The sequence below is a fragment of the Phoca vitulina genome, unplaced genomic scaffold, assembly GCF_004348235.1.
Source record: "Phoca vitulina isolate PV1807 unplaced genomic scaffold, GSC_HSeal_1.0 scaffold52, whole genome shotgun sequence".
Classification (NCBI taxonomy): domain Eukaryota; kingdom Metazoa; phylum Chordata; class Mammalia; order Carnivora; family Phocidae; genus Phoca; species Phoca vitulina.
This window is the reverse complement of record NW_022589755.1, coordinates 10897066-10921906: the sequence shown is the minus strand read 5'-3', so window position 1 is coordinate 10921906 and position 24841 is coordinate 10897066. Positions and strand designations below refer to the sequence as shown.

The following is a 24841-nucleotide window of genomic DNA, read 5'->3' as shown; positions in this document are numbered from 1 at the left end:
GGCCCCCAGGCCCTCCTCCTCCCTCAGACAGGAGTCCAGGCCCCCAGCCCCTCCTCCTCCCTCAGACAGCAGTCCAGGCCCCCAGCCCCTCCCCCTCCCTCAGACCTAGGAGTCCAGGCCCCCAGGCCCTCCTCCCTCAGGCTCTGACCTGACTGCTCCCCCTCAGTGTCGGTATCTTCCTGGGGCCCTGGTGAGGCTGGTTTGGTCTCTTCTGGGGTTTTGGGTCTCTGAGGTGAGCTGGGTCCTGCTGCCTGAGGGGGCTTGGTTTTGGTCTGGGGGCGCTGAGGAGGGAGGGGGCAGCATGCGTATGAGTGTGTGTTCCTGCAGAAGGCAGGAGTGGAGAGTCTGGGGTACCACAAGAGACCCATGTCCTCCTCCCACTGCACCCTCCCCCATGCCAGGGCAGGAGGCATAGGACCTTTTGGGGAAGCTTGGGGGCTTCATCCCCGCTGCTGCCGCTGTGGGAGCCCCCTTCATCCTCACTGCTGGAGCTTGGCCCTGCCATGAGATACCTAGGGGAGGAATCCGGCCTCAGACAAACAGCATATCGTGCCCTTCAGGGGAGATGGGGTGGGGGAGGGTGCTCAGGAAGCCACAGTGACTGGCATGTACTAATCGCTCAGGATGCCCTGGCTTCCAGCTCTGGAAGGGCCCCACTGAAGCCGTCAGGCACCACAGCCACCCCCAACAGAGACCTCACCTTCGGGAGGGCAGCCGCCGCCGCATTCGGTGACAGTCCAGCACCCACTCTTTCCGCACGATGCGGCCTCCGAGGCCTAGGACCTGGCTGTACTTGGGGGTGTTGGCAAAGGCACAGCTGGTGGGGGAGCAGAAGGGAGGGTGTGGTCAGTCAGGTGGGGTCTGAGCGGGAAAAGGCAAAGAGAGACAGGGACAGGGGCAAAAAGAGAGATGTCAGAGACAGAGAGAAAGAGATGGATATGAGAGAAACAGAAAAAGACATTAGAAGACCAAGGGAAAGATGTAGGAATCAGAAAAAGAGGCAGAGGATACAGAGAAATGAAGAGACAGAGACAGATGGGTAGACAGGCAGACAGGGAGAGAGAGAAAGCAAGATGGAGGAGCCAGAAGGAGAAGGAGAAGCAGTGGGGAGCAAGGAGGGGAGGAGGGCACAGGCCTACATGAGGTGGGTGCTGTCTGGAGTCCAGTCCGGCCGATACTTGGCCCCCAGCTCTAGGGCCTTGTCCCGGAGCTCCGAACGGAAGGGGTTCTGGAAGCCACTCAGCACCACCACCACACCCTGAAGGATCTTCCCCAGCTCCTGCGGGCCAGCTCGGGGTCCCTTGGGCTCAGTGCCTTCTCGGGTCTTCTCTGGCACTGTGCCTCGTGCTGGGGCAGGGACTGTGGTGGTGGCCGGGGTGCGGGTGGGAGCTGACACTGGGGAAGACAAAGAGTGGATTCATTTAGTACTACTGGGACTAAACCCAGCCCTCCTCCCTCAGACCCAGAAGTCCAGGTCCCCAGCCCCTCCTCCGTCAGACCCAGGAGTCCAGGTCCCCAGCCCCTCCTCCGTCAGACCCAGAAGTCCAGGCCCCCAGCCCCTCCTCCCTCAGACCCAGAAGTCCAGGTCCTCAGCCCCTCCTCCCTCAGACCCAGGGGTCCTGCCCCCAGCCCCTCCTCCCTCAGACCCAGGGGTCCTGCCCCCAGCCCCTCCTCCCTCAGACCCAGGAGTCCAGGCCCCCAGCCCCTCCTCCCTCAGACCCAGGGGTCCAGACCCACAGCCCCCTCCTCCCTCAGACCCAGGGGTCCTACCCCCAGCCCCTCCTCCCGCAGGACAGAAGAGCACAGGACCGTACAAGAACAAGGAAGCCAGCACTCACATTTGGGTCTCTTGACGGCAGGTGGTGAGGGCTGGGCTGATGGTTTGCTGGGCGTCTTCCCTTCTTCTTGGTTCAAATCCAACTTTCTCTTCCCTTTGGGGGACTCCTGAGGCTGAGGGGTTGGGATGAGTTGAGGCCCCTAGCCTCTCTCCGCCCTCTCCACCCACCAGGGTCTGACTACGTCACCTTGGAGGTACTGCCCACTGCCCTGGACACGGGAGAGGCTGAAGAGGCGGCGCTAGAGGCCTGCAGAGTAGCAGCGGCATAGCTGGGTCCGGCCGGGTCACCGGCTGTGGCTACCGAGGGAGAAAGTGGAGCCAGGGTGAGAGGGCTGGGCCCTGAGAGCCTTCCGCTCCTACCCAGGGGACAGAATGTTGTTCCCAAAGCCCAGTAGTGATCCGGTCAGTCCAGGCCCCCAGCCACCTCCTCCCTCTGACCCAGGAGTCCCTAGGCTCCTCCTCCCTCAGACCTTCATGTTCCAACCCTGGACTCCCTGAGGACTCAAGCTGCCACACTTACCTGGGGAGGTCTTATTGATCCGGCTGAAGAAGAGGGCCCCGGGTCTCAGGGAGTTGGCACCCTCATCCTCCTCCTTCACGCGGAACTGGCCAAGCTTGGTCACCTTCTAAGGTCTCACAAGGTCAGCACAGTGAGTGGCTGTTGGCAGGTGGGGGTGAAGCGGTAGGGAGAAGGCTCTGGGGGTGGGTGGGTAGAGCTTACCTGGGGTGAGGCCTCTGCCTCCTCTTTGTCTGGGGGGCTGTGAAACCGTATAAAACTCAGGCCATAGGGGGAGTCCTGGGAACGGAGGGTGGGGGTCAGGAAGTCTGGCCAAGGACAGAGGCCTGACCCCAAGCCCCTTTCACTTGGCTCTTTCCCTCTTACGGACACACATGTCTAGGGAGGTGCCCAGAGGACAATGATGACAATAATAACATCAAGCTGCTAGTGAGCCCTAACTCTGGGCTGGGCTCAGCTGTGAGCCCTTTACGTGCACCAGCTCCGTGAGCCTCATGGCAAGTGACAGAGGCTGCTGGGGGTCCGAGTGAATCCTCTCCCGCATGCCCGAATTCCTGACCACAGAATGGGAGGGAGCACTGTGTGCCACTTCTGGAACACAGAAATGCTCCAGGCTCTTTCCCACTCTGCCGGCTGGACACAGAGCCTGGGTCCCTGGATGACCGGACAAACATCCCCCAAGACAGGTCCCTGGGTAAGAAGTCTACCTCCACTGTGTGGCGGACATATGTCATGACATACTCAAGTCTTGCTGTTACCAAAGCTTAGCATCCCTACCTCACAGCAACCCTATGAGGAGCAGGAAACTGAGGTCAGAAAGGTTAAGTCACTTGCCCAAGGTCACACAGCTAAGAAGTGGTGGACCCAGCGTCTGACTCCAGATCCCGTGATGGTAACTGTTAGACTGCTCCTCTGCCAAGACAGCTGCGCCCTTTCCCCATTCCCCTCTGAGATCCTGCAGTTTGCCCTTCCCAGACATCCTCTAGGGAATGAAGCATCACCTATGGGAAGGATCGCAAACCCCTTCAGAGGCCTCTGGGACCCAGTCTCCTCCGAATCCCCTGGGGAGATCAGCTGCCCCATCCTCCCAGCCCTCTAGGACTCAATGCTGGCCCCTCACCTCTCTCCTTGCCCAGGACCGAGGACCCTGCACCCCCAGTTCCCACCCCAGGTACCTTGCTGTAGGGCTGGCTGCAAACGATTTTGACGCGGTCCCAGCGCTTCTCCGCTGCTGCCCGGACCAACTTGTCGGGCCCAAAAATGCGAACACGGTTGGGGTTTGAGCCACTGCGGCTCTCGGAAGGGGACATAAAAGATGAAGTGACCAGCAGGACCTGGAAGAAGGAACATCGAAGGAGAACCAGGGCTGGCTGCCTTAAATGACACCTCCTGGGGCCGGGAAAAAAGCAGGGGCCTGAGCAGGGCTTAGGGAGTCGCCAGACCCAGCCTGCACCTCCGCATGCCTCAACGCCTCTCTCTTCTCTTGCTTCTGGACCTCAGGTCAGTTCCTCCCTGACACAGGCCCCAGAGGGATCCCTCCACTTCCAGGTCTAAATAAACCCCCTCCAAATTCTTTCACAGGGTCTCCTCTATCTGGCCATAGAGCCCGCTACACGGCCTTAAAGAACCCTCCCAGCGGAGAATAATCACAGTGACTGGCATAATGTTCAAACACCTTTTGGAAATGCACAGCTGAGTTCACGGAAAGCAGAGGAAGTATCGGGGAGGCCAGACGTGAGAGAGCGGAATCCAGAGAGCTAGGAGAGCTGCACCTGTTATAAGTGATTCTCTTGGGGCTCAGCGCTGGGATGCTGGGCGGGGACATGGCTGCCTCTTCGACTGCTCCTTCTCGGGCCCTGCCAGTAGGGGGAGCTATGGAGAGGCCGCGAGGCAAAAGGAGGGAGGAGGGATGTGCTCCCCGCTTCTTGAGGCTCCAGTGAGCATCACCCCTGGTGTGCTTCTGCAGCAGCCCCTCCCCAGGGCAGCCAGCGAATCTGGTTTCAGCGTCTTATCACCTGCGGAGCTAGCGTCATCCGGCCCCTCTCAGGGATTCCAGCGCCAGCTCCTCAGGGTCTGAGTTTCAGCTCTGTGGAACCCCACTTCCGAGCTTCTAAGCATCGACGTTTCAGGAATTCCAACAATATCGCTGTTTCCCCGACCCCAGGCGTGGCAGCTGCTCGCCGCATTACTCCTTCACCACACCTCGGTCTTCTTGCCTCTCGGGTTCAATACGTAGCTGCTAATTCTTTAGGTTAAATTCTCGGTTTCAATAACTGGTGTGGTTTCAGTCTCTTGGCAGGACCCTGACTGATAGGGTGGGTGGCACTGAGGTTGGTGTTTGCCAGGGCTGCTGACTCTGGGTGCCAGAGAATGTAATTTTAATGGGTGGCGGGGGGGGGCGGGTAGTGGAGACGGGAACAGAAGACAAAGCCCGGGCTCCAGGCAAGGAAGAAGAGTAGCTCAGAGACCATCACCAATTCACACGGAGCTTAGCCCCCTCAAAGGGCAACACCCTCTGTGAGTAAATTAGGGGAAAATGTGCCTTGTGGAGTGAGTCAGTGGGAGGCCCTCGCTCTGGAGGACAACAGAGAAAACATGAAAACTGCTCTGGAGGAATCCTAAGCACAAGTCTGTACTCTCAAGGATTTGGAGCAAAAAATTCATATGAGCTATCTGCATGGAAAAACCCAAGCGGAAGACTTTAAGTGGTCCTGATGTGGGGAACAAAGGCAGGAAAAAAATTATTAAATTTCCTTACTCCCTACAGCCCATTGACAAGTCCTTGAAACGGGCAGAGTGACAGTCCTCTAGGGACTCAGCTGCCTCGATGTTAATACTTTGCTAAGGGCAAAAGGCAATCTTAGCCTGACCCCTAGGATCCTGTAAATCTACTTTAACATACAAAAATTCCTTTGGAAACTTCTTTTATCTCTACTCCCCAAGATACATGTTGGCAATCATCCTCCAAGCATATGACCCACCGATATACATCTGAAGAGTCTCATGACGGAGTTTTTACTAAAATAAATGACCTTTTCCTAACAATAGCTAGCCTCCTCAGGATCCTGGAAACCTTGTTTCCAAAATAACTGGGAGGCTTACGCTCTCCCTAACCCCTTCCGAACTTGAAAGTATATATTGGGCCACTCCTCATGACCCCAGTGCAGCTCCTTCTGCCCCAGGGTCCTGTCCCTGTGCTTTAATAAAACCATCTTTTTGCACCAAAAACATCTCAAGAATTCTTTCTTGGCCGTCAGCTTTAAACCCTAACATTTTTCCCACAGCAGACCCATGTATACAAGATCACCTGACACCGTGGCAGATCCTCTTTGGAGGAATGTACTTCAAACCAAGTCCTCAGAGATTTCCCACAGACACGTTCCTAAAGAACAGAGGTTAATACACACACACACACACACACACACACACACACAAAACCATGAGGCATATGGAAACAAGCAGCAGAAACCACAAACTGCAGACTCAGACTCACGAAGGCTGCATACACTGAAATTCTCAAACACACAATATAAAAGTATATTTAATAGTTTAAAGAAATAGGGGCGCCTGGGTGGCTCAGTCGTTAAGTGTCTGCCTTCAGCTCAGGTCATGATCCCAGGGTCCTGGGATCGAGCCCCACATCGGGCTCCATGCTCCGCAGGAAGCCTGCTTCTCCCTCTCTCACTCCCATTGCTTGTGTTCCCTCTCTCACTGTGTCTGTCTCTGTCAAATAAATAAATAAAATCTTTAAAAAAAAAAAAAAGTTTAAAGAAATAAATGGAGTTCCTGATGGTATGATGAAGGGACAAATGAGAATCAAATGGACCAGGCAGTTCTGAAAAAGTGGAAGAGCTGTCTGCCCAACACTAAGGGATAAACCATGATTGGTCCAAGCCATGCAATTAATTCCCTCTGCCAATGGCCAGTCGGGGTCGGGCACATGACCCAGTTGGCCAATGTGATGGTAAGAGGAAGGCTGCTGGCGCCTTCTGGGAAAGATCTTCCTTCCTCATTACTGAGAAACAGGATGGAAGACAGCCACTGAACTCCTGCCATTCCACTTCCTCCAATCCCTGCTTTGGGCGCTACTAGGTGATGGATGGAACAGCAGCAATCCTCTTGTAACTGTGCGGACAAGTCCAAAGAATCAAGAGGTGCCAACCAAGCACCCCGACTGCCAGATCAACTCTGGGTCTGCCTAATGCCGGACTTCCCTCCCAAGGAAACAATAAATATTCTTACGCAGTGAGCCAATTTGAGTTGGCTATGTTCTGTTTTACTTTGTGTTTTCTCACAGACATGCTGTGAACTTTGGTGAAATCAGAAAAGAAAGCCTTTTGCTGAGAAAAACATTGAATCTAACTATTGGCCTCTTCGTGCTCAGCTCTGATTATGAAGAGGAAACAACAAAGACAAAGACAATTCTACAGAAAGAAAGCTGTCTCCCTGGCCTTGACTTGTTTATAAAAGGCCTGATTTTGAGCCGACAGGGGAGCTGATTTGATCACCCAGTGACAACAATGAAGGGGCAATGCGAACTATGGCGGGCAGCTGCTACCCATACCACCAGGTAGATGTCCTCACTCCTCCCATTCGTTGGAAAAAGAAAACAACTCTAGTTACCAGACTTTTTTTTTTTTTTTTTTTTTTTAAAGATTTTATTTATTTATTTGACAGAGAGAGACACAGCAAGAGAGGGAACACAAGCAGAGGGAATGGGAGAGGGAGAAGCAGGCTTCCCGTGGAGCAGGGAGCCCGATGCGGGGCTCGATCCCAGGACCCTGGGATCACGACCTGAGCCGAAGGCAGACGCCCAACGACTGAGCCATCCAGGCGCCCCTAGTTACCAGACTTTTATTATCCGACACTGTATTTAAGGTTCTAGGGCTAAACCTTTATTCCCTAGACTATGTTAACCTTGAAAGCTTATGTATTTCCCTTGTAGAATTTGGAGGAGGAAGAAAAGAACAGGTTGATCTTGTAGGAAATGGTATTAGTTATTACACGAGGTGCCTTACACTTGATTTGTACAGGCAACCCCAATGTGGACCAGCCCTGCTCTGCCCCTCAATTTCATTTTCTTTTTCTTTTTTTTAAAGATTTTATTTATTTATTTGAGAGAGAGAATGAGAGAGAGAGAGAGCATGAGAGGGGGGAGGGTGAGAGGGAGAAGCAGACTCCCCGCTGAGCAGGGAGCCCGACGCGGAAATCAATCCCGGGACTCCAGGATCATGACCCGAGCCGAAGGCAGCCGCTTAACCAACTGAGCCACCCAGGCGCCCCTCAATTTCATTTTCTTTCTGGACTCCTCCAGCCCCATCTGGTCTCTGGGTGGAAGCTAAACAACACGAGTCCCAGGGTCTTTTTTTTTTTTTAAGGTTTTATTTATTTATTTGACAGAGAGAGAGAAAGAGAGAGCACAGGCACGGGGAGCGGGAGAGGGAGAAGCAGACTCCCTGCTGAGCAGGGAGCCCGACGCAGGACTCAATCCAGGACCCTGGGATCATGACCTGAGCCAAAGGCAACCACTTAACCGACTAAGCCACCGAAGCATCCCCCAAGTCTTTAATTCAGTCTTGGTTAGCAGTTATAATAAAAATGCAGGACTCCAGCAGAAGTTTAATCAAAATTCTTGAAAGAATGGGAGACTTTTGGGCATCGGCATTTTCAGAATTTGAAAAGATAAAGCCTCGACTAGCCATTCCACCTTGCTAGACAGATAAGAGGGCGAATAATAAACATTCACCTATAAAGATATGATAAAACTGTAACTAAAAACGCACTTATTCAGTTGTCATCATTACAAATAGAATTTTGATCCAAATCTGTTTGCCAAGAACAGAGAATTTTTTTTAATAGTCCCCAAAACTGCTGACTTTGTTAAAACAGTTAACAAGCAGGGTTTCTGGGACTGGGTGACTCTAGTGCTTAGGGAGCCTCTGTAAATAAACCCAAATCTAAGCCAGAGTCAGAAAATGAAATGCAAACACAATGAATCATAAACAGCCAACTAAATTTCTCAAGTCTGAGAAAATGAAATTCAAGAACCACTATTCTAACAGCCAAATAACTAGACTTTCCCAAACAAGACAACTGTTTAAACTCTAGCCAATTAAACCACGTCTTTGGTTTGCTTCAGCGTCTTCTCTATAAAAACCTCTGCCCTAGCCTGCCCACAGAACACCCCTAATCATTTTCAGTTTGAGCCCCCGATTTGAATTGTTTGTTCAAATAAACCTTCAAAATTTCATGTGCTTCAGTTTTTTTTACAACTTATATAACCTTGAGAATGAGAATGTTTGCCAAAGGAAAACCGCATTTGTGAAAATGTACCTCACAGATGAGAAAAAGCACTTGACAAAATTCCACGCACGTTCATGAAAAAAGCTCTAAACAAAGTAGTCTAGAGAAGAACGTCCTCAACCTGACAACACACATCTATAAACAAGTCTCCAGCTGACATTGTATTTCATGGTGAAGACTCACCACTTTGCCAGTAAGATCAGGAACAAGACAAGGATGTCTTACTCTCACCACCTCTATTTGACACTGTACTAGAGATACTAAGTGTGATAAAATGAGAAAAAGAAAAAAAAAAGCATAAAGATTAGAAAGAAAGAAAACTGTCTTTATTCACATACAATGTGATTGTCTATGTAAAAAAAAAAAAATCCCAAGGGATCTACACAAATCCCATGGGATTCTCCCATAAAAATTAATAACTAAATTTAGCAAGGTCACAAGATACAAGGTCAAAATATAAATATCAATTTTATTTTTATTATGCTATCAACAACTGGGAAATGAAATTTAAAAACATATCATTCAGGGGCACCTCGGTGGTGCAGTTGGTTAAGCGTCTGACCCTTGGTTTCGGCTCAGGTCGTGGTCTCAGGGTCATGAGATCGAGCCCCATGTCAGGCTCCCTGCTCAGTGTGGAGTCTACTTGAGATTCTCTCTCCCTCTCCCTTGGCTCCCCCCAAATAAATAAATAAATATTAAAAAATGTATCACTCAAATAGCATCAATAATTTAGGCAAGAATCAATAACAGATGCTGAAACTAGTGCATACAAGTTTGTGGAGTAACAAGATATTTATATAGCCTCAAAGTATTTCCCCATAATACTTATTCATTACAAAGGGCAAAACAATAATTTTACAGTGAATGAGCCTGGCCCTCACCACCTTAACAAAAGGACCCAAGTTACCACCATCAGTAATAGAGCAAGTCAGTGGCATGTGCTCCGATCTGATGCACCGAGAAAAACACAACATTACTTCTGTGGTGTTCTGGCCAAAGGTGTACAGCCTACATGTAATCATCAGGAAACATCATTTTGTACAATGAGTGATATTTTACAAAGTCACTGACCTCTATCATTCCAAAATGTGAGTGGCATAAAATGACAAGAAAGTCACGAGAACTGTTCCCAGGGAAAGGAAACCAAGCAGACATGACAAATCAATGCAATGCATGATTCTGAATTTTCTTTTGCTATTAAGAACATTATTGGGCTGATGAAGAAAATCTGAATAAGGTCTGAGATCACATGACAAAGTACTATATCAAGGTTAGTTTCCTAATTTTGATTAATTGTACTAAAATTAAGTAAGAGAATGTCTGTCTTTTTAGGAAATATCCACTGTAGTGAATAGGGATAACGCAAAATCACGTATGCAACTTACTTTCAGTTCAGTAAAAAATATGTACCTATGTGTTAACATTTGGGGAATCTGAGTGAAGATTATAAGGGAATCCTTTGTACTACTTTTGCAACTTTTCTGTAAGTCTGGAATAAATGAAGTTATTGACAAGCTGGTTTTATAATTTACATGAAAATAAATGCTAAGGATCTAGAATAGTTAAGAGACTATTGAAGACCAAAATTGGAAGTCCAACACAATCTGATTTCAGTATTTACTATTAAGACAGTGTGGTATTGGCACAAAGATAAACATACATATCAATGAAACAGAATAGAGTACAGAAATAAACCTACACATATATGATCAATTAATTTGCAATAGAAGAGCCAAAACAATTCAGTGGGAAAAGGAAAATCCTTTTTTTTTTTTTTTTAAGATTTTATTTTTAAGTAATCTTTACACCCAATGTAGGGCTCAAACTCACAACCCTGAGATCAAGAGTCGCATGCTCTACTGACTGAGCCAGCCAGGCACCCCAAGAAAATATTTTTTTAGAGTATTTTTAATAAACATTAAAAAACAAAACAAAAACAGGAAAAAAAGGACCTTGTCCTCTACTTCACACAATATACAAAAATTCATTTGAGATGGATCAGAGATCTAAATGTAAAATCTAAAATTATAAAGCTTCTAGAAAAAAACACAGAAGATGGTGGCAGGCAGAATCATGGTGCCCCGAAGAGCTCCATGTGCTACTCCCTGGCACCTATGAATATAGCAAAAGAGACGTGGCAGATGTGATTAAGTATCTTGAGATGGGGAGATAAGCCTGGGTTATCCAGGTGGGCCCAGTATCATCACAAGGGTCTTTATAAGAAAAAGCGAGGCAGGAGAGTCGGAGTCACAGAAGTGAGGATGGAAGCAGATGTTAGAGTACTGTCATCGCTGCCTTTGAAGATAGAAGGGGCCACAGGCCAAGAATGCAGGCGGCCTCTAGAAGTTGTGGTAGGTAAGGAAATGGATCCTCCCCTAGGGCCTCAGGAAGAAACCCAGCCTTGCTGACACTAAGATTTTAGCCCACTGAGACTGATTTTGGACTTCTGACCTCTAAAGCTGTGAGACAGTAGGTTTGTGTTACAGTTTTAAGCCACTGAGTTTGTGGTCATTTGTAATAGCAGCAATAAGAAATTAGTACAGGGAATATCATTATGACTTTGGGACAGGCAAATATTCCTTACAGAACACAAAAGGCACTCAGCAGTAAAAAAGAAAAAAGTAGGGGCGCCTGGGTGGCTCAGTTGGTTAAGCGACTGCCTTCAGCTCAGGTCGTGATCCTGGAGTCCCGGGATCGAGTCCCACATCGGGCTCCCTGCTCAGCAGGGGGTCTGCTTCTCCCTCTGACCCTCTTCCCTCTCGTGCTCTCTGTCTCTCATTCTCTCTCAAATAAATAAATAAAAAATCTTTAAAAAAAAATAAAAATAAAAATAAAAAAAAAATAAAAAAGAAAAAAGTAAAAAAAAGAAAGCAGTAAAAAAAAAAAGAAAAAGGAAGGAAGGAAGAAACTTAAAAAAAAAAAACCTTGATTGATTGGACTTCATCAGCTCCATCAAAAGGCACTGTTAAGATAATGGAAAGGTAAGTACCTGGACCGTGATGAGCACTGAGTGAGGTACAGAAATGCTGAATCATTACATTGCACACCCGAAACTAGTATAACACTGTATGGTAATTATACTTTAATTAAAAAAATTTTTTTTTAAGATAATGAAAAGGCAAGTCACAGACTGGGGGAAAAATCTGCAACACATGTATCTGAAAAGAAAAAATAAATAAACAAACCCATGCATGACAAAAAGATGTACAACCCAATAAAAAACAAGCAAAAGACCTGAACAGACACTTCATAAAATAAGATAAATGAATACTAGTAAGTCCGTGAAAGGTAACACGATGTCACATTACTTGTCAGGAGAATGCAACTTAAAGCCATAATAAAATACCACCACGTGGGACGCCTGGGTGGCTCAGATGGTTAAGCATCTGCCTTCGGCTCAGGTCATGATCCCAGGGTCCTGGGATCGAGCCCCACATCGGGCTCTGTGCTCAGCAGGGAGCCTGCTTCTCCCTCTCCCTCTGCCTGCCTGTCTGCCTACTTGTGATCTCTCTCTCTCTCTCTCTCTCAAATAAATAAATAAAATCTTTAAAAAAAAAACAACCACCACCACGTGCCATCTGAATGGCTGAAATTTAACAAGTTAACAACTGGCAACATCACGGACAGGTAAGGATACGGGGCAACTACAACTCTCAGCTTCTGCTGAAGAAAACATAAAACAGTACAACCACTTTGGAAAACGGTCAATGTCCAATAAGGTTAAGACATACATCTACCCTAAGACAACGCAATTGCACTCTTAGGTATTTACCCAAAAGAGATCTCCATGCAGAGGCTTGTACAAAAATGTTCACAGCAGCTTTCTTCATAATCGTCAAAAAGTGGCAACAGCCCAGGTGCCCATCCACGAGAGAATGGAGAAACAAATTGTGGTCTCTGCCTGAGGTGAATGCTACTCGGCTGACATGCAATATGGAAGAATCTCAAAAACACAGGACATTGACTGAAAAAAGCCAGCCACAAAAAGAGTACATACTGTAAAATTCCATTTATATGAAATTCTACGACAGGCAAAGCTAGTCTGGAGTGACGGAAGAGACCAGAGGATGCCTGAGCTGGCGAGGGTGGGGGGGGGGGGAATGACTGCAAAGGGGTGCAAGGGACCTCCCCGGGATGCTGGCAAGGCTCCACGTCTTGACTTGGGGGCCGGTTACACAGGTATACAGTCGTCAGAGCTCCTCGGCCCGGACACTAAGATCTGTGCATTTTATTGTTTGCAAAATACACTTCAACTAAAAACAATTTCTCACTGCAAGGAAAAAAACTCATCTTGTAAGAAACTGGTTTACTGTTTACTTAAAATTATAAACTTGCTTTTCCAAGTAGGTTTATTTCTACCCCAAAACATTTTGTGGATTAGCCAGCTGGTTAACTATGATGTCACCAACCCAGCTCTAATGAATTCAACCAGTAAGAAAAGGATTGTGCCAACTTTTAAAATATGTGTAATAGAGCAGGGCGCCTGGGTGGCTCAGTCAGTTAAGTGGCCGACTCTTGATTTTGGCTCAGGTCATAGTTTCAGGGTCCCGGGATACAGCCCCACATCCGGCTCCAAGCTTAGCAGGGAGTCTGCTGGAGATTCTTTCCCTCCCCCTCTGCCCCCCCGCTCCTCACGCTCACATTCTCTTTCTCCCAAATAAATAAATCTTCAAAAATAAAATAAAATAGGGGCGTCTTGATGGTTCAGTCGGTTAAGCGTCTGCCTTCAGCTCAGGTCGTGATCCCGGGGTCCTGGGATCGAGCCCATGTCAGGCTCCCTGCTTAGCGGGGAGCCTGCTTCGCAGGGAGTCTGCTTCTCCCTCTCCCTCTGCCCTTACCCCCGCGCTTGCTTTCTCTCTCTCTCTCAAATAAATAAAACCTTTAAAAAATAAATAAAATAAATAAAATAAAATATCTTTAATAGAGCAAAAGGCATTCTTTCTTGTCAACATTTGTCCCATATAAAGTGACTAACAGGGGTGCCTGGGTGGCTCAGTTGTTAAGCGTCTGCCTTCGGCTCAGGTCATGATCCCAGGGTCCTGGGATCGAGCCCTACATCGGGCTCCCTGCTCAGCGGGAAGCCTGCTTCTCCCTCTCCCACTCCCCCTGCTTGTGTTCCCTCTCTCACTGTGTCTCTCTCTGTCAAATAAATAAATAAAATCTTTAAAAAAAATAAAAAAAAAAATAAAGTGACTAACAGAGGCATCCCAAACAATGCGGAATCTCGATTTGCCAGGACATCTGTGAGAACCTCTAGGACCACAGAAAAGCAGGTTTGCCCTCAAGCAGTGGCTGCCTCTTAGACCAAACAAGTGTGCCCGGTTGTTCACGGCCCCCTCCCCGAAGCAAACGTGGGTCTCTGCCCTGGTGTGCGGTTTATCACCTGTGCCTGCTCCTCCAGGGGGCAGAGGGCAGTGGGACTCACCCAGGAGGCCCTGGCGGGAACGGGGCTGAGGGCACCTGGGGCAGGGATCAGCATGGGGCTCATCTTGAAGCCCTGCTTACCTCGTAGTCTTGCTCCCCAGCCCCTGCAGCCGAGCTGCCCACCAGCACCTCCACGAAGGCCGAGCCGTCATTGCCGATGTCCACGCTGTGTATCTGTTCCTCCTTCTCCAGCTGTGGGAGGGGAAAGCCCACTGTCAGGGCCTGCTCTGCCCCTGGCCTCACTGTGGGCCCTCAGGGGAGGTCTGACCCCCAGCTGGGCTGCCACGTCCCCTCGCAATGTCAGCTCTGTGACAGTGGGAACCAGGGTAAGGGGTGTCACCGTGTCCCCCGCGTGTAGCACAGGGCATGGCCCAGAGGTCGGAGCTCAGGAGATCTTCCCTGGATGAATGCATGAGCCCCCATGCTTGCCTCCCCAACACCTCCAGACTCCGCCAGATCGGTGTGGAACCCGCTGCCATGGAGCTCTCCGTGGTAGCACCTGCCAGGGTTCCAACTTCATTCAAATAATCATGCACACAAATGGCACATCTGTCCCCTCTCCCCCCAGTCACACAGGACTCTGAGGAAGCTCCCCCCGGGTAGGGGCCTGGTGTGGTTTTGCTCACCATGGCTTCCTGGGTTTGAATCCCAGCTCTGCCATACACTAGCGAAATGGCCTTGTCAGCCAGTCTCTTGGAGCCTCAGTATCCTCATCTGTAAAATGGGGATAATCACCAAATCCAGGAGTATACACACGAATACTATGGCCACACTGCACAGCATGTAGTAGACACTCTGCCCCGGTCAGTCAGGAGGCACTGTTAGTCAATGCTCCATAACTACTTTCTAAAGGAAGGAAAGAGCTATCTATGTGGAGGAAGGCTCCCCGAAAAAGGGTCTGCCATTCCCGTCTTGACAGTTAAAGGCACAGAAAGCCGTGTGGGGGGGGAAGGCAGTTAGGAACGGATGATGCAAGTCGGCTCTCCAGTTCGGGGCTCTTCTCTTTGGCTTCTAGAATGACAAGTTATTACAGCACTCAAAGGTACCTAGTCCACCGCCCCCAGGAGCATCTGATGCTCCAGTCGGCCCTGTCACTCGCCCAGACTTCGCCTACACGCCGCCACAGAGACATCCCTACAGGGGAGGAAGGAGCCTGGACTTGGGGTAGACGAGCCTGGGTTCAAATCCAGCCCTGCCATTTCTAAGCTGAGCAAGCCGAGGGCCCTGCAACCTCTCTGAGCGGCGGTTTTCTTCCGTGTGGGATGGGCGGGCTGTCCTTATAACCCTCCTCCTGAAAAGAGCTGAGATGACTCACGAAAATAACAGCCACAGTAACACCTGCAGCGAACACTGAAGTGCTCACGTCGTACCGGACACGCAATACGTGCATCTCCTCTCCTCACAATGGCTCACTTAACACGCGAGCGAACAAAGGCAGGAAGCGGTTATGTAACTTCCCCAAGGTCGCACAGCTGGTGAGTGGCAGAGCCGGGCCTGCAGCCCAGGGAGGCTGGCTCAAGTCCACGCGTGCTCCTCCACCCCATCACGGGCACGCTGGAGAAGGAGGCGGTGCTGAGGGAAGGGGCTTCCCATGGCAGAGCCAAGCTGGCCTCCTGACGGCTCCCCCTGCCTCCACAGCTCTGAGCCCTGGGACGGTGTGCGGTGCTGCCCAGGTACACAGGTCCTAGTCTGACTTCTCAGCCTCCTGCCACACTTGATGGCTCCCCTCCAGCCACGCCAGCCTTCCTTCCGTCCCAAGAGCACAATGGCTCCTTTCCACCACAGGGCCTTTGCACCTGCCATCCCCCCTGCCTAAACCACTCTTATTTTTCTTCAGTTATCACCACTTAATTATGTAACTACACTTTTTATTTGCATCTCTGGCATCTGTTTCCCCCACCAGACTTTTAAGCTCCATGAAGGCAGAGACAATATCTAAGTCATTCCCCACTGTGTTGTGAATGCCGAACAGTGTCTGGTCCTTCCCAGCTCTGCTTACTTAGTCTGTGTGACCCTGGAGCAAAGAGTTTCATTTCACCCCTTGTGTCTCAGTTTCCTAACCTATAAAATGGGCACAGTGACAACTTCGAACTCAGAGTCGTTGTAAAGATTCAAATGAGGGATACATAAGAAGCCCCTGGAATAGTGCCTGCCACAGAGCAAACGCTCCTAAATGTCAGCGGACACTGTTCCCACAGGAACTTCAATACGTTCCTGATGGATGGATGGACAGATGGACGGGAAGCGCCTAGTAACCATTTGCTGAAGGAACCAATGCCCCGAGTTGTAACTCGGGCTCTGCCCTTCCTGACCAAGTGGCTTTGGTGAGGCACTTGCCTCAGTGTCCCCATCCTTTCACAAAGGAATCATCGTGGCCAACACTTTCAGATTCTCACTGTGTGCCGGGGGCCTGGTGTATTTGTGTCCCACTGCTGCTGTAACAGATGACCGCAAACTCACTGGTTAACAACAATACCTCTTACAGATCTGGAGGTCAGAAGCCTAAAACTTGGGGGGCGCCTGGGTGGCTCAGATGGTTAAGCCTCTGCCTTCGGCTCAGGTCATGATCCCGGGGTCCTGGGATCGAGCCCCGCATCGGGCTCCCTGCTCCGTGGGAAGCCTGCTTCTCCCCCTCCTTCCTGCTCGAGCTCTCTCTCACTATCTCTGTCTCTCTCAAATAAATAAATAAAATATTTAAAAAAAAAAAAAAAAAGAAGCCTGAAACTTGGTCTCACAGGGCTTCAATCCAGGTGTCAGCGGGGCTGCATTCCTTCTGGAGGTTCTAGGGGAGAATCTGTTTCCTTGCCCTATTTCCAGCTTCTAGAAGCCACATGTGTTCCTCAGCTTGTGGCCCCTTCCTCCGCCTCCAAAGCCAGCGACGGCATCACTCCGGCCTCTGTTTCCCTCTTCATGTCTCCTTCTCTGGTTGGCCTGCCTCCCTCTTTCCTTATAAGGACCCCTGTGAGGATGCTGGGTCCCCTCCTATCCTCCAAATAACCCAAGCTAATCTCACTACCTCAAGATCCTTAACTTCACCACGTCCATAGAGTCCCCTCTGCTGTGTAAAGTGACACATTCCCAGGTTCTAGGGATCAGGACGTGGATGTCTTTTAGAGGCCATGACTCTGTCTATCACGATTGGCTAAGCTCTTCGTGGGCCGGGCATCCATGAATCCTTACCTCACAACTACCTTAGAAGGAAGGGTCTGGTACTCTCCCGGTGTTACAGATAGGCAAAGAGGCTCAGACACGTTAAAGAAATAGCTCACATGTCACGTGGCTAATGATGGAGAGAAATTTGACCCAGCAGCTGCCTGCCTACAGCCCCACACTCCTTCTCAACTCCCCTATTTCAACCCTCGAAGTAAAAAGCCAACATCTTTACCTTTCCCACGTGACAAAGCACAAGGCTCAATCTGTATTGTGAGTGAATGATTTTTTTTTGCATATATTAACTACTTGTACTTTAAACACGCACAGGTACTGCCTTGTATTTCTTCTTTGTGATAAAGAATTTCCGGCCACAGTGTTCACATATCGAGACAACCCAAACGTCCATCAATTTATGAGCGGACATGCAGCGTGTGGTGTATCCACGTGATGGAACAGAAAAGGCTGACACACAGGACAACACATAGGAATCTCGGTGTATGCTCGGTAAGAGAAATCAGACACAAAGGTCATAGCGTATGATCCTGTCTATGTGAAAGGTCCAGAACAGACAAATCTACAGAGACAAAAAGTGGATCAGTGGTTGCCGGGGGGCAGCTTGGGCAGCGGAGGGAAGAGGGAGGACTGCTGAATGGTGATGGGGTTTCTCTGGGCGATAAAAATGTTCTCGACTAGTGGCAGTGACTGCAGAACGCTGTCGAGATGCCAAGACCCACTGAATTGTACGCTTTACATGGCTGAGATGGTGAATTTCATGGTATGTGAATTTTATCTTAAAAAAAAAAAAAATTGGGGCGCCTGGGTTACTCAGTCGTTAAACGTCTGTCTTCGGCTCAGGTCATGATCCCAGGGTCCTGGGATCAAGCCCCGTGTCGGGCTCCCTGCTCAGCGGGAAGCCTGCTTCTCCCTCTCCCCCTCCCCCTGCTTGTATTCCCTCTCTGGCTGTCTCTCTCTCTGTCAAATAAATAAATAAAATCTTAAAAAAAAAAAAAAAAAAGTGAGGTGACCAGCCTCAGTTGGTTAATCGTCTGACTCTTGATCTCAGCTCAGATCTCAATCTTAGGGTTGTGAGTTCAAGCCCCACGCTTACTTAAAAAAAAAAGTAAGTGTTCAGCGTCAGCGGATAGGAGACGAGCTCAAGCATGAAATGCCGGTCATCCGTGGCCAGGTTCATGTGCACCTTTCTCAGGAAGACATAACTCACGACAGGAAAACAAATGGGGCTGGGAAGGCTCGCAAAGTTCCTGAGAGACATTTTGTTAAAAAATTGTTCCACGTCCAGGAAAGGCAAGGTTATGCACCATTTAAAGGAATCAGGTAGGGGTGCCTGGGTGGCTCAGATGGTTGGGCGACTGCCTTCGGCTCAGGTCATGATCCTGGGGTCCTGGGATCAAGCCCCACATCGGGCTCCTGGCTCAGTGGGAAGCCTGCTTCTGCCTCTCCCACTGCTCATGCTCTCTCTCTGTGTCTCAAATGAATAAATAAAATCTTTAAAAATAAATAAATAAATAAATAAATAAAGGAATCAGGTAGAACTTTACCCCATGCCACTGGATCTCCAAGATCTATTGTTATTTGAAAGAAAGCAAGGGGGGAAAACGGTGCATATACTATGTACTTGGTGGAAGAGGTGGACAAACTTGTTTATGGGTGTTCAGTGACCCAGGAGGGCCATGTGAGAAACTGCCAACAGTGGCTGCCTATAGAGGGAACAGGACAGGGTGGAAACAAGCAGGGAGAGGAGGGTGTAAACCCTTTTGTGCCTTTTAAATTTTGCACCATATACATATAATACTCATTCAAAAAGTTAATAAAACTGGGGCATCTGGGTGGCTCGGTCGGTTAAGCGTCTGCCTTCGGCTCAGGTCATGATCACAAGGTCCTGGGATCGAGCCCTGTCAGGGACCCTGCTCAGCGAGGTGTCTGCTTCTCCCTCTCCGTCTGCCCCTCCCCCTGCATATGCTCTCTCTCTCTCTCTCAAATAAATAAATAAAATCTTTTTTTAAAAAAAAGTTAATAAAACTGCAATGGTATTCTCCAGCTATGGAGTACTACACAGAAATGAGAACGAGCCATCCACAGCTACACCCACCAATGTGGATCAGCGTCACAAACATCAGGGGCGCCTGGGTGGCTCAGTTGGTTAAGCGTCTGCCTTCGGCTCAGGTCATGGTCCTGGGGTCCTGGGATCGAGCCCCACATCAGGCTCCCTGCTCGGAAGGGGAGCCTGCTTCTCCGTCTCCCTCTGCCTGCCGCTCCCCCTGCTTGTGCTCCGTCTCTCTCTCTGTCAAATAAAATCTTTAAAAATAAAAAAGTCACAAACATCAGGCTGAGTGACAGCAGCCACAGACGTCTATCCTGCGTGCTTCCATCTATATAAAATTCAAAAAGAGGCAAAACGAATCTGTGCTACTAAAAATCAGGACGGTTGCTACCCTGTGGGGCACAGGGACAGGAAGGAACGCAGGGGGCCTGGGGCCCGGGCCCATTCTGTGACTCGGATGTGGATGGGGTGTAGATGGGGAGTACGTGGCTTGCAGTCTGTGAGGATTCACTGAACAGTGCACTTCGCTGTACACCTGTTACACATCAAATAAGCGAAAAACAATTGAAAACGCCACGAGGGCAAACTGAACGGTTAGAAAGCCACTGAAAAACCACCACAAAACGTGTGCCACCCTGCTGTTAAGCATTTCTTCTAAAGAACGCATGTCAGCGGGGCACCAGAGCTACCTGGACCTCGTCCCAGCCATGCCCTCCGGCCCAGGAGCGGTTAGCCAAGAAGCTGGAACTCCCCTCCTGGGAGCAGCTGATGGGTTATCCTCGGAGCCTCCGTCAGCTACCGCAAACAAAAAAGGTGTGTGTGGCCGTCACGAGCAGAGGGTTGAACCCTGTGTGGCAATCCAGATGTTGCATAACATGGTTGGGAGGAACACTCCACAGATTAACCCACACGCATCTGTGTCCGGAAATGTCTGCCTTTCCACTCACTTGACAAGAACCAGAATTAGCATTAGATGAATCTGGAGTCACCCTGAATCCTGGCCATTGCCAAATGCAATCAGATTGCCCAAAGTGGGGGCGCCTGGGCGGCTCAGTCGTTAAGCGTCTGCCTTCGGCTCAGGTCATGATCCCAGGGTCCTGGGATCGAGCCCCGCATTGGGCTCCCTGCTCCGCGGGAGGCCTGCTTCTCCCTCTCCCATTCCCCCTGCTTGTGTTCCCTCTCTCGCTGTGTCTCTCTCTGTCAAATAAATAAACAAAATCTTAAAAAAAAAAAAAAAAAGATTGCCCAAAGTGTCTCTCATGTGGGATAAATTAACAGTCACTGCGATGCCGCTTGCCCCCCGCGCTTTATTCTCAACACGGAAAGCAGGATTCCGTGAGAAGCTAAGTTTGCTTCTGTTCCTCCTTTGCTCAGAGCCCTTCAGTGGCTCCCAACTCATCCAGAGTAAAAGCTCAAGTACTTACAGTGGCTCTCAGGCCTTCAGCGTGTTGGGGGCCCTCCACCTCCACCCCATTAGCTCATCTCCTGCTTCTCCCCACCTTGGCTAACTCCACTGCACCCACACTGGCCTCCTTGCTGTTCCTCCAGCACGCCAGGTGCCAGGCCGCCGCAGAGTCTGTGTTTCCTCCCAGATCTTTACATAGCTCACTGTGCTCAATGTCACCTGCTCAGGGAGGCCTTCCTGGATCCCTATTAAAAGAAAAACCTCTTGGGGCGCCTGGGTGGCTCAGTCGGTTAAGCGTCTGCCTTCGGCTCAGGTCATGATCCCAGGGTCCTGGGATCGAGCCCCGCATCGGGCTCCCTGCTCCGCGGGAAGCCTGCTTCTCCCTCCCCCACTCCCCTGCTTGTGTTCCCTCTCTCTCTGTCTCTCTCTCTGTCAAATAAATAAATAAAATCTTTAAAGAAAGAAACACTTCCTGTCACTGCCTCCTCCTCCAGCTGCAGCATTCCCCTTTCCTCTTAAGGGTTTAATGTTACTCCACAGCACTCACCATCCCTCTGACGCTCTTTACATATTGGTTTGTCAGTCTTTCCCTCCTAACATGAAAGCTCCACACGACTGACATATTTTGGTCTCGTGCTGTCTGCTGCTGTGTAGCTCCAGGACCTAAAACAGCGCTTGGCCTATAGAAGGCGCTTCATAAATAATTAGTGAACGAATGAACATAAGAATCCATTCACTCCTGAGTCTATAGGTCCTGCCCCTGCGCTGACAACTTCCACACCTCTGTCTCCATCCAGGTCCGGTTCTGATTCCTAATTGCCACCTGGACCTCAGTCCCAATGTCACGGCACGCCTGGACATCCCAGCTGAAGGTATCACCTCTCAAGCTGCCCCTTCTCTGGGTTTCCCATTTCAGTGACAGCTGCAATATCTCCCTCAGTCTCCCAGACCAGAGAACCCTGTGCTTTGCTCTGGCCCCTCTGGTTCCCGCATCCCCCTGTCACGTCTCTCCTCCCTCTGGTCTCTCTGCTCCCACTGCAACTAGGGTACAGAATGGAATGTGATTCTCCCAGGGTCACCTGATCCTAAGAGAACCCAGCAGAATCATCACCCAGTAATAAAAACACGAATCCCTCCCTTTACACAAACATCTACCTGTTGACAGAGCACTTTTGCAGACGTTATGTCACCTCATTTTCACAATGACCCCGGGCTTAGATCTCATTATTCTCAATGGACAGGTGAGAAAACAGGTTCAGAGAAATGGAAAAATGTGCCTGAGGTCACAGAATGAGTAAGAGGAAGAGATGGGGACTTGAATCCAGGTCCCAAGACTAAATTGTGAGCAACTTGTCCCTCCCTCAGTTTATATATTTATTTGTTTTGTACCTCCTCAGTTTTAAACACTGGCTTTAATCAAGTGGCATAACCTCTCTGGGACTCAGTTTCCTCATCTCTCAAATGGAGATAATACTAGACTCTAGGTCATGGGGTTTTTATAGATTCAGTGAGTTGATCCATGTGAGGTGTTCAAAACCATAACTGGCAGTTGCAACGTTGAACCAATGTCAGCTCTCATTATTATTATTCTGTTAGGGACTGAGGAGATGTTTAAACTTCTAAAATCAGAAAGTCTTATAGGTCTGCGTATTTTTCCTGGGGAGAGAATCCTCAGCTTCTCTCTAATTCTAAAAAGGCTCTGTGAGCTCAAACTTTTTCGGAACCACTGGGCAAAAGAGATACCAAGAAAAGGTTCGACACAATCATGTAAGCCTTGCTCCGCAACATCCCTCCCCAGGGGCGCCTGGGTGGCTCAGTCATTAGGCGTCTGCCTTCGGCTCAGGTCATGATCCCAGGGTCCTGGGATCGAGCCCCACATCGGGCTCCCTGCTCCACGGGAAACCTGCTTCTCCCTCTCCCACTCCCCCTGCTTGTGTTCCCTCTCTCGCTGTGTCTCTCTCTCTCTGTGAAATAAATAAATAAATAAAATCTTTAAAAAAAAAAGAAAGCCAGTGTGTGAACACAAAGCAGTGTGACAAAGTGTTCAGAGCACCAATGTGGGTTTGAGTATTAGCATGCCATTGACTGATAGTGATAAGGGCCCCTGCGTCACACTGCGCCTGTGAACAGTGAGATCATCCAGGCCAGTACCCAGCACAGAGCAGATGCTTCAAACATGCTTAGCTCTCTCCTCCCACCAGTTTCTTATCCGTGACAGGAACAGCCCGCTTGGAATTCTGTAACCATATGGGGTCAAGCCACACTTTCCTCCGTGCCTCCCTCCAACTTCACAGCACTGGGGTGAAGAGTGGGTGAGAGCACTCAGAAGAACCTGGCAAGCATTCTAGAATGGCACTTAGCCTAGCCACGTCACTCCTCCCCACTTCCCGCTTCAGTTTCCCCATCTTTAAAATGGGGTTGATTGGTTTCCATGAACTTCGGGGACACTTTCCAGCCCTGAGCCCACTGACTTCAGGAGGCAGGATAGTGAGAATGATTCACTCTGTTCCAGCTGAGGAAACTGAGGCCCAGAAAGTAAAAACAACCACACATTGATTCCTATGGTCATCCTGGCCTAGTCCTTGGGCCACCTGTGTCCTCTGCTAAGGGGCACAGCAATCACACTGCCCATTTTCCAGGTAAGGAAGCTGAAGTCCAGAAGGGAAAGTGTCTTAACCCACTGCCAGTTGGCTCAAGAGCCGTGTCTGAACCTTGAGTCTCCAGACTCCTATTAGGAAGGAGACGGGGGGAGGGCAGGATCACCTGGAGCACCACAGAGATGGTCTTCTCGCCTGCCTTGGCTGCTCGCCATTTTCGGTAAGTGTCCGCCTTGAGGAGGTTTTCTGCACAGTGGGTCTGGAGATAAGCGTGGAAAAGGGAAAGTAAGGGTACAGGGAAGGGAGCTCGGTCCCCGGCTCTCACATTATTCCTTTGAGTCCTCCCGAGCCCTCTGCGCTGCCCCAGATTTAAAATTCCCCGTTAATCCCACCACACCCTGCCTCGAGTCCCCTGTAACATTTTCCCCTGGATGCTCCCCAGTGCCTCCTTTCCCGACCGGAAGTTCCCCTATTCCACATCTCTCCCAGAATTCCCTCATAGCCTCCTGGAATTCCCCCATGACCCGCCACAGACTTCCGTGAAGTTCCCTTTCATTCTCCCAAAGTTCCTGTGGTGCCCCCGCATGGATTCCCTGACGTCTTCCAACCTCCTCCCAAGCCAGCTCCTCACCGAGTCCTGGCTACTGCAGGACACCACATGGCGGAGACGGATCTCCGGCATGTCAACGTCTTGGGCTTCGCCTGGCGCGAAGGATGAAAGAAGGTCCGAGTTTGGGGGGTGTTTGGGGGGGGGGGGTGCTCCCTGCGCGGGCTGAAGTGCGCAAGCGCACAGGCTTCGGGCCTTTCAAACCGCGGCGCGCCGGCTCACGCGTCGACGCCGCGCATGCCCAGTCTCGCCTCTCCGGAGCGAGGCGCTTAGTTCCCTAGCAACGGGCTTTCCTCTAAGCTCCGCCTCCCGGTGTCGTTCACACCCTGCTTTCTGGGCGCCTGGCAACAGGAGCGGCCTCCGGGATTGGCCCCTAGAAAAAAATTCGCCATTCTCATTGGACGATGCAGTCACCGCCCAAACTGAAGCCTTAGAAAATAGGAGAACGCAGACCTGACTGGTTTTTCCCAGGGAACCTGGAGCATACCTCTACGGGATCCTCTCCACGGGTTCCTGCGGTTACACTCTTTCCCGCTACCCCACCACCATGCACACACGAACAAAATCTCCGATCTCTCCAAGGTTATGCCTGAGGCCAAGAGAGAGTGGATCAAAGACTTATCTAAATAAGACCCAAAGCATGCATCCAAACCAGATACACCCAACCTAGAATGCTTTCACCGATGCCTCAGTTTCCCAATATGTGACCTGTGGGCATCTGTCTCCTACCACGCCCGCCCCTGCCTGTTGACAGTCATCCCTCTGTTCGGTCCCCATGAGACCCAGAGGTGCAGCCCCAGGCGGGGTCGGAGCTGGGGACAGCCCAAACACAGAACAGGGAATATGAGCCAAGCGCACGAAGAAGGAAGAGAGACAGGGCGCCTAGTCCCCCGCAGAACGAGCCTGGACATGCTGGGCCCTCCCAAGTAGGGCCCC

At 50.1% G+C, this 24841-nt stretch overlaps 2 protein-coding genes across 7 annotated transcripts in view; one reads left to right on the top strand and one right to left on the bottom strand.

Moving 5' to 3' along the window:
- ZNF575 (zinc finger protein 575) overlaps window positions 1-5125 on the top strand; it is a 14718-nt gene extending 9593 nt beyond the window's left edge. Inside the window, exon 3 of the transcript XR_004297526.1 lies at window positions 3936-5125. The gene's annotated coding sequence lies outside the window, so the exon portion shown is untranslated. The remainder of the gene's footprint in view (window positions 1-3935) is intronic.
- Window positions 1-24149, bottom strand: part of XRCC1 (X-ray repair cross complementing 1) — a 28614-nt gene extending 4465 nt beyond the window's left edge. Inside the window, exons 1-12 of one of the 6 annotated variants that reach the window (XM_032388203.1) lie at window positions 23930-24149; window positions 23465-23557; window positions 14163-14273; window positions 3530-3688; window positions 2559-2633; window positions 2358-2463; window positions 2025-2134; window positions 1839-1950; window positions 1140-1395; window positions 701-817; window positions 419-512; window positions 149-281 (exon numbers count right to left, since the gene is read on the bottom strand). In XM_032388203.1, coding sequence (XP_032244094.1) covers window positions 149-281; window positions 419-512; window positions 701-817; window positions 1140-1395; window positions 1839-1950; window positions 2025-2134; window positions 2358-2463; window positions 2559-2633; window positions 3530-3688; window positions 14163-14273; window positions 23465-23557; window positions 23930-23980 — 1417 coding nt within the window. In that variant the 5' untranslated portion in view covers window positions 23981-24149. The other 5 variants (XM_032388204.1, XM_032388207.1, XM_032388206.1 and 2 more) reach the window with 5 other exon arrangements.
- Between the last annotated feature and the right edge of the window lie 692 nt (window positions 24150-24841).